This window comes from Triticum dicoccoides, chromosome 5B (genome assembly GCF_002162155.2).
Source record: "Triticum dicoccoides isolate Atlit2015 ecotype Zavitan chromosome 5B, WEW_v2.0, whole genome shotgun sequence".
NCBI lineage: Eukaryota > Viridiplantae > Streptophyta > Magnoliopsida > Poales > Poaceae > Triticum > Triticum dicoccoides.
The window spans coordinates 23,512,217-23,521,407 of record NC_041389.1 but is presented as its reverse complement, the minus strand read 5'-3'; the positions used below and the strand labels follow the sequence as shown (position 1 = coordinate 23,521,407).

Here is a 9,191-nt window from a genome sequence, read left to right as displayed (position 1 = left end):
TCGTTCGTTTAACTGCAGTTGCCATGTCGCTGAACTACGGTTGTCATATCGGACAACTACAGTTACCATGGTTGCTCAACTGCAGTTGCCATGTATGGTCTAGTCTACTGCAGTTGCCATGATTTCAAAACTTTAGGAGTTGCCACCTACTAACATAGGCAGTTGAGAGAGTTGTCATGTGCTCACAAGCACACTAGGGCAGTTGCCATGTAAAAGGAAGAGTTGCCATCTGCTTACGTGCACGCTAGGGCAATTGCCATGTACCATGCAAAAACACGTGGCAACTCGGGTAAAAGAGAGTTGCAATCTGCTTACGTGCACACTAGACAGTTGCCGTGTATCCTGCAAAACACATGGCAACTGACATGTTCGGGTAAGAAAAAAGAGAGTTGTCATCTGCTTACAAGCACACTAGGGCAGTTGTCATGTACATTGTAAAACACATGGCAACTAGCAGATTGGGTGTGGAAGAAGAAACGGCGCGTGTGGGCGAGATGGCAAATGCCCACACACCAGCCCTTGTGCGTTAGTGGAAAATGGTGTGTGGGCGAACAGCTGAACGCCCACACACCGGCCCCCTTCGTGTGTTGAAACGGCGGGCGACCGGGTGAACGCCAACACATCAACCCAGTCTTACATGACACTAAAAACATGTCAAGATTCGTACGCTCACAAACAAACGCGGATCCACGCGTGTGGGCGAGATGCAAACGCCCATACGTGTAGACGTTAGTGTTTTCATTTTCTTAACACAATACAATAAGCAGACACCTCCCCGCTCAAAAACATGCATCCTCTCCAATGGCAATGGCCAATGTCTAAATGTCTGCCGGTGCTGTTTGAGATGGTACATCGGCGGTGATATCTGCTGGCTGCATAAATACAGCACTAGGTCACATGTTTCAGCAGGAATGTCAGGAGTATCAGGTATTATGGTAGTACTAAAAAGTCTTTGTATTTAATATAAAGTTGTGTCATCTATTTTAAAAACGGAGGGAGTACTACTTAGAAAGTGGGGCTGCTCTTAAGTACTCCGTGCCATGCTTCATCCCCGTAAAAGAGAGGCAAAGCTTTCCACAAAAGCATCTTTTGCCTTCTTTATTTATGGTGGTGACACAGTTGGCTTGGCCTGGTTGCACTATCATACTACCATTCTACAAATAAAAAAAAATGGTACTAGCACGCAGGACTTAGTTTTATAGAAGAAGCCCACCCAAATGAGAAAATCAGAAATTCGACCTTGACAGGATTCAAACCCTGGCCGTAGGGTGCGCCACCGCCCACCCTTGCCACTAGGCTACAGCCTAGTTCTCCTACCATTCTACAAATAATAGCACTAGCTTTTTTTTCAAACATTAAAAGATATGCAGATCTCAGCTAACACTGCACAATAACAAGCACACCTCGTGCTAGAAATAACTTAATAGGATCATCATCAAGCTAATGCTCCCATGATGGTACGTAGTTAAGCAGAAAAAGAAAGAGAAACCGGACACCCGGATCGAGCTGTTTATTTTTGTTTTTCTACCCAAATATCAATTGAAAATTGGAAATTATTGCCGGTAGGGATTAAATTACTGTTCAGATATAGTACGGGCGGCTTTGTATAACAATTGATCCATGTGTGCAATGCCAATTGCCAAAAGTGATTGAATGACGATGATGTGGTTTGCTGGAGTTAACAGGCCTAATTTACGGTGGCCTTCCACTTAACATTGACAGCTGTTTTGTTTTTACGCGCACTGAAAGATGATCACTAATTGACCGTAATTGCGGTCCATGCATATGGTATAGGAGGACGATAATACGACATATATGTACTATGACTTTTCTCCAAAACAATGACATATGTATAATCTAAAAAAAACAATGACATATGTATAACTTGGATTACAATATCCGCGGGTCAAGTCTGGCAGATACGTATGTGTTAAATATCAACTCTTTTTGCCGACGAACTTACTCTGCTTCGCTACCGAACCTAGCGGGAAATGATATTTGTCGTGCATCGGATAAAAGGCATAATAGAAGGTGGAGGGGGGAGGGGAGGGTTAGATCTCGACCGTTACACATCAAATATTTCGGTACGAGCGTCATTTGTTTTTCACCGGCCTAGTCTTCTTTCTCCAAGCACCAATTATCATTTCACCGCCTCCACCCTCCCTGCCAAAACAACCTCATTGATGTCCTCCTCGATCTCACTGTCGTCTCCCAATTCTTTCTTCTAGCTTATCCTTCACCTTCCTCGACCATCTGTGCCACTGGATCTAGTTGGTCATCCGCCACCAGGCATCAACCAAAGGTTCCGAGGTAGGACACCGACACCCCAACAAGGCAATTTGTTTATGTCCGAGGGTGGAGCATCGACTTACCATCAAACATCGTCGAGTCCTCGGAGGGCGGCAGTCGCAGCTCCCCTCCCCTCCCCATTCCCTTCTTTCTTTCCTCCCCTTGCCGCAATCCCCCACGGATCAACGCGTTCGCTCCGCAAAGCCAGATAGCGAACGACCGTTGCTTAGTTTTCCAACAATAAATAAATAAACAAGGGGGAAAGATATTTTTTTTGTGGTTTTAATAAAATAAAAAGTTGTGCATCTGTCATATATTTTCCACCGACCTCGTCTTTTTTCTCGAAACACCAATTCTGACGTTACCGCCTCCAGCCTTCCCCAACCTTCCTCAGACAACCTTATTGATGTCCTCCTAGCTTGTCCGCCCACTATTTCTTCTAGCTTCTCCTTCACCTTCTCGACCATTTGTGCCACTAGATCTAGTTGGTCATTCATCACCATGCATCATCAACAAACAGGTTGCGCGGTAGGACACCGTCACCTCAACAAAGGCAGTTCGTTTATGTCTCACGGAGAGGCATCGACGTTACCCATCAAATACCAATGAATCCCCTGAGGGCAACGGTCACAACTCCCCTCTCCATCCCTTTCTTTCTCTTCCTCCCCTTGCCTCAACCCCCCACCGATCAACGTGTTCGCTCTATAACGCCAGATAGCGAACGGCCGTTACTTAGTTTTTCCAACAATAAATAAAGAAGAAGGGGGAAAAGATAAAACCATTTATTTTTTTGTGGTTTTAAAAAAATTCTTGCGCAACCAGATCCACAGAGGCGAGCGAGCATTCAGATCTCACCAACCGCATACCCCCGCACGCACCAACCAATCGCCAGCGGTTTATAAATAAGCCCACCCCTAAACCCCTCACCCTCGCCGTTCTCTGCCTCTCCTCCTCCCCGTTGCTCGCCGCCGTCCCCCTCCGCCTCCGCGCACCCAGGGTAAGCGACCCCTCCCCCTCCCCCGTGCACCCGTGAATCCGCACGCACGAGCGCACCCCCGTCCGCCCACATCCCGTCCGTTCCCCGGATCGGCCGTCTCGCGCGCTTTGAACGACGATCTGTGTTGGTAATCGGCCGTAGGATCGGTCGCCCGGCCACCGCCGGCGGGCCTCGTCCCGTAGGCGGCGCGGGTAGGCGACGCGGACGGAGAGCTCGGCTGCTCTGTTGGCAGTATCAGGGGCGGGAATGGGCTGCTCTGTTTCCGCGAATAGTTTTTTCCGGTGCCGTTGCGGAGGTCCGATCTGAGCCGATCGAGCGCTCAGATCCGATCTCCGGTCACGGAAATGGCCGAAGCGTTTCGGTGGGTTCGGATTAGGGGGATCTGGCGCTTCTCGTCGTTGAATTTTGATTCAGTATTTGTATTCGGGGAATTGCTAAATCTCAGTCGACTGAGACTATATTTATGGGATCTTACATGAAGATCCATGCAATTTTTATCATTATATTTTCTTACATATTATATCACTTGATTTGCACTTAGTTAAGTCTTGGTCTACTGAGACCTGGCCACACTATTATTTAGGCCCATGCTCTGTTTATCAGGTGCCCAGCCCAGTGGTTCTGGATCTGACCCTGAGCCAAGAGGTTTATCTCCTCGGATTTATTATTCTGTTAGCTGGAGATTTATTTATTTATTGTTAGTGCATCGGTACTGGCGTGTAGCTCAAAAGATCTGAAAATTCTGCTATTGGTGTCCATGCATGCACTGTCTGTTATAAACTTGGAATGTACTCTATGCTAGATTTGTCGATCGTTACTTATGTATTTGTCCAAGATCCACCTGTCCCACCCTTTGCTGGTGTGAGAGGGACACTGCCACCGCCACTGCCTCCCACCAATTGTTGTTAGGATTTATGTACCAACCCTGAGGCCTACATGGTAGTGGTTGCTGTTGGTACACCTAACCTACCTACCTGTATTGATTTAGTTCAGTCTTCTACTTTTGTTCTTTTAGACACTAGCAAATCAGGTGTATGATTCCATGCCTAATAAATTTCCTGTAAGAATATGAAATTTTAATGAATGCATTTTGTCGTTTGTTCACTATGTTGCTTGCAGAAAATTGTTACTGAAAAATTGTATTTTGTAGGTTAGTTTTCTCAGGTTATGTTTGAATTATAGAGATCCATAGTCTCAGTTGCAAGATCTGAATTCACTTAGTGAGATCAACCTGATTGTAATTCAATTGTTCAATTATTTATGCAGAAAGATGGCGTCCCACATTGTCGGATACCCGCGCATGGGCCCCAAGAGGGAGCTCAAGTTTGCCCTGGAGTCTTTCTGGGATGGCAAGAGCAGCGCCGAGGATTTGGAGAAGGTTGCCACCGACCTCAGGGCCAGCATCTGGAAGCAGATGGCTGATGCTGGGATCAAGTACATCCCCAGCAACACCTTCTCCTACTATGATCAGGTTCTTGACACCACCGCCATGCTCGGTGCCGTCCCAGACCGTTACTCATGGACCGGTGGGGAGATCAATTTGAGCACCTACTTCTCGATGGCTAGGGGCAACGCCACCGTCCCTGCTATGGAGATGACCAAGTGGTTCGATACCAACTAGTAAGTCCACCGGATTCTACCTAAGGTTGTTCTCACATACTTTATTTTGTATCTACTACTTTTACTAACCACATCTTTTACTATTACAGCCACTTTATCGTCCCTGAATTGGCTCCTAGCACCAAGTTCTCCTACTCTTCTCACAAGGCTATCAATGAGTACAAGGAGGCTAAGGCGGTATGATAGTAAAATCATATATTAGCTGACTTGCTATATCTTGTGAAATTTTACCTTTCTGATGATAGCCTGCCTAATTGTTATTTTTGAACACACAAGCGTTGTGATAACACCCTGATCACTCTAGAATGCTGCTGTGTTAATCAAATCTCAAGTGATAGCAGTAATAAACTATTTCTTATTCCTACATTTGCTTAACTGTTTTGAACTAGTAAAAAGAGTTGCAATTTACATTAAGATGCAGTTTTACATTGACATTGCAGAACATTCTCACTCTTGTCTGATCAAATTGGTTAATGGCCAACTAAGTAACTCTAATAATTACTTTATATAGTTGTAACATCTCATTACCATAGGTCCTGTGCTGAAAACCCTTTGAATGTAGAAAGTGTAGAATAGCAAAAATGAGTTTGCAGTTACTAATTATATTTTCACTACAAGCCCTGCAACGTGGCAATAGCGATGCTGGTAGGATTACATGATTTAGCACCAGGTTGTCAATTACCTGATTTGACAAGTTTCCAGTTACTAATTATCTGTTCATTATAATCCCTGCAATGTGGGAATAGTGATGCCAATATGATTACAGAGTTAAGCAGCAATTTCTGAATTTTGTGACGTTCACTCGGAAATGAATCTTCGTGTTTCTTTAAAGGTTGTTTGCGTGCTTGTATTGTATGTCTTATATTATGTGCACTCGCTACTCGTGCAGCTTGGCGTTGATACCGTCCCAGTACTTGTCGGACCAGTCTCATACTTGTTGCTCTCAAAGGCCGCCAAGGGTGTAGAGAAATCATTCTCTCCCCTTTCCCTTCTTAGCAGCATCCTTCCCGTCTACAAGTAAGCATAGAAATGAGTAAATTACTACTATTGCACCTAAATCATCAGTTGATAATTTGACTTATCATGGTTTTTAGGGAGGTTATTGCTGAGCTGAAGGCAGCTGGCGCTTCATGGATTCAGTTTGATGAGCCCACCCTTGTTAAGGATCTTGAATCCCACCAACTGTCTGCATTCTCTGCAGCTTACTCAGAACTTGAGTCGGCACTTTCTGGATTGAACGTTCTTGTTGAGACCTACTTCGCTGACGTCCCTGCAGACTCATACAAGTATGCTTCTTTTTTGTGCCAGTTTACCAATTTTAACCAGTTGTTCCTTTTATATACCCCTTTGTTGGAATATCACATTTAACCTTGACCGTGGTTTTGACCGCAACTTCAGGACTCTTACATCATTGAGCAGTGTGACTGCTTATGGTTTTGACCTTGAACGTGGAACCAAGACTCTTGAGCTTGTCAAGAGTGGTTTCCCCGCTGGAAAGTACCTCTTTGCTGGTGTTGTAGATGGACGCAACATTTGGGCTGATGACCTTGCTGCATCTCTCGCCACTCTTCAGTCTCTTGAGGCTGTTGTTGGGAAGGGTAAGCATGTTGTGCTATGTAGAAGTTTTCCTTATTATAGGCTTGCATCTACAATTTCCAGTTTCTAATTATGACATTTGTGCAGACAAGCTTGTCGTATCGACTTCCTGCTCACTCATGCACACTGCTGTGGACCTTGTAAATGAGACCAAGCTTGATGATGAGATTAAGTCATGGCTCGCATTTGCTGCCCAAAAGGTCGTTGAGGTGAACGCCCTTGCCAAGGCATTGGCTGGTCAAAAGGATGAGGTATGACGAACGTTTATGACCTTAATTTGCATCCTCTTGACTAGAGCCTGGTTTTCTTTTATATATTTCAGACAATGACTCGTTCATGTCTATATGTTATCATCTGCAGGCTTACTTCTCTGCAAATGCTGCTGCTCTGGCCTCAAGAAGGTCGTCACCACGTGTCACAAATGAGGAGGTCCAGAAGGCTGTAAGTAATCCATGCTTCAAAACTGCACATTCCAATTCTGTGCTGACATAACATGTACACAATCCATAATAATATATTTCTTACAGGCCACCGCCCTCAAGGGCTCTGATCACCGCCGCGCTACCACCGTTAGCGCTAGGTTGGATGCGCAGCAAAAGAAGCTCAACCTTCCGATCCTTCCCACGACCACCATTGGTTCATTCCCACAGACAGTGGAGCTCAGGAGAGTCCGCCGTGAGTACAAGGCAAAGAAGTGAGTAATATTCATAATGCCTCTTCATTAACTAGTTATATTTTGTCTGTTGCTCATAAATGAATTGCGTTTCAGGATCTCTGAGGAGGAGTACACCAATGCCATCAAGGAGGAGATTAGCAAGGTTGTTAAGATCCAAGAAGAGCTTGACATTGATGTGCTTGTGCACGGAGAGCCTGAGGTCAGTATCCTTGTGTCATCGATGTTCTGTTTGAGAAAATATCTTCTTATTTTCTCAAGCACAAAATGTAATGACTTATTTTTGATATCTTGAGATGTCTGATTCTGTGTTTGACCGACTTGATATGCATTTCACAGAGGAACGATATGGTTGAGTACTTCGGTGAGCAGCTCTCTGGTTTCACGTTCACTGCCAATGGTTGGGTGCAATCTTACGGATCAAGGTGCGTCAAGCCACCGATCATCTATGGTGATGTGAGCCGCCCCAACCCCATGACCGTCTTCTGGTCCAAGATGGCGCAGAGCATGACTGCTCGCCCAATGAAGGGTATGCTGACAGGCCCTGTCACAATCCTTAACTGGTCTTTTGTCAGAAATGACCAACCGAGGTTAGTAGCTTCCTCAAATAATGTTTGCGACATGTCGAGGATAGCACTTGCCTTTAGTGGCTAACATGTCGATTCATATCTTATCAGGTTTGAGACTTGCTACCAGATTGCTCTTGCAATCAAGAAGGAGGTCGAGGACCTTGAGGCTGGTGGTATTCAGGTTGGCACTGTTGTATTTGTTTCGCATTTAAGCAACAGGATCCATGCACAGAATGAGTGTACCTGGGATTTTTTCTAAATGGTTCCGTTTGCAGGTTATCCAAATCGATGAGGCTGCTTTGAGAGAGGGTCTGCCACTCCGCAAGTCGGAGCACGCTTTCTACTTGGACTGGGCCGTGCACTCCTTCAGGATCACCAACTGCGGTGTCCAGGACACCACCCAGGTAAAAATCTGCTTGACCTGTATACGGTGTAGCCTTGCAGGAACCTACTACCTTTCTTCTGGATCATTGCATTGCAGCTGACACATTCTCTCTCAACAGATCCACACCCACATGTGCTACTCCAACTTCAACGACATCATCCAGTCCATCATCAACATGGACGCCGATGTGATCACCATCGAGAACTCGCGGTCCGACGAGAAGCTTCTCTCCGTCTTCCGCGAGGGCGTGGTGTACGGCGCCGGCATTGGCCCGGGCGTGTACGACATCCACTCCCCCAGGATCCCGTCCAAGGAGGAGATCGCCGACCGTGTCAACAAGATGCTCGCGGTGCTCGACACCAACATCCTGTGGGTGAACCCCGACTGCGGTCTCAAGACCCGCAAGTACGCCGAGGTCAAGCCCGCCCTCACCAACATGGTCGAGGCCGCCAAGCAGATCCGCGCCGAGCTCGCCAAGGCGCAGTAAGCCGTATAGCAGCTCCCCCATTTTAATTGCAAGGAGGATGTCGCCACCATAGCCGTGTTTACTTTGAATAATCTGGGTCTCTGTATCCACCTGTTGGTTAGGCTAGTTTGTTTCTCGGCGCGGCGCGGCGCCATGTGCTCATCCCTTTGATTTGGTGGTTTTTGAGGCGGTTGTCGGTGTGTATTGTAAACTGAGTGGCGAATTGTTCATCATCTAAGTCTTGAGTTTGTTACGTTACGTTTTCAAATTACAAAATTTCTCCGGATGTTCTTGTCTTGGCTGTGTTGGTGTAACGCCTTCAGGTTCAGTCCAGCAGTTAACTGAACCCTGAAGCGTACAGTGAGGCACTCAGTGCAATTGTAGTGTTGGGCCGCGGCCATGTAAGCGTGTGTGTGCAAGTGTGGCCTTGGGCCAGACTTAAAGTAGATGTGGTACTCTGAGTCGGGGCACGAATGAGATTAAGTCTGATTCCCATCTCTCCCCGAGCCCTCTCTTCTCACCTGTTCCCTTCTCCTCCCTTCTCCTGATCCCCTTCTCAAACCCTCTCCCATCATCGGGTTATTACAGTTGGTAAT

General features: G+C 46.3%; 1 protein-coding gene across 1 annotated transcript; it reads left to right on the top strand.

Annotated features, from left to right (window-relative positions):
* The first annotated feature begins 3,138 nt into the window (after positions 1-3,138).
* LOC119307137 (5-methyltetrahydropteroyltriglutamate--homocysteine methyltransferase 1-like) lies at positions 3,139-8,881 on the top strand. The gene is made up of 14 exons (XM_037583234.1): positions 3,139-3,286; positions 4,553-4,906; positions 4,996-5,083; positions 5,796-5,923; positions 6,001-6,192; positions 6,305-6,504; positions 6,590-6,753; positions 6,863-6,943; positions 7,030-7,196; positions 7,272-7,377; positions 7,515-7,765; positions 7,853-7,925; positions 8,020-8,148; positions 8,248-8,881. The coding sequence occupies exons 2-14, from the start codon at positions 4,557-4,559 to the stop codon at positions 8,614-8,616; spliced, it is 2,298 nt and encodes a 765-aa protein (XP_037439131.1). The 5' UTR covers positions 3,139-3,286; positions 4,553-4,556; the 3' UTR covers positions 8,617-8,881.
* The last annotated feature ends 310 nt before the right edge of the window (positions 8,882-9,191 follow it).

Coding starts and splice junctions, on each gene's coding strand:
- LOC119307137 (XM_037583234.1), top strand. CDS start 4,557: ATGGCGTCCCACATTGTCGGATACCCGCGCATGGGCCCCAAGAGGGAG. Junction 6,754..6,862: donor TGGCTGGTCAAAAGGATGAG/GTATGACGAACG, acceptor TATCATCTGCAG/GCTTACTTCTCTGCAAATGC. Junction 8,149..8,247: donor GTGTCCAGGACACCACCCAG/GTAAAAATCTGC, acceptor CTCTCTCAACAG/ATCCACACCCACATGTGCTA.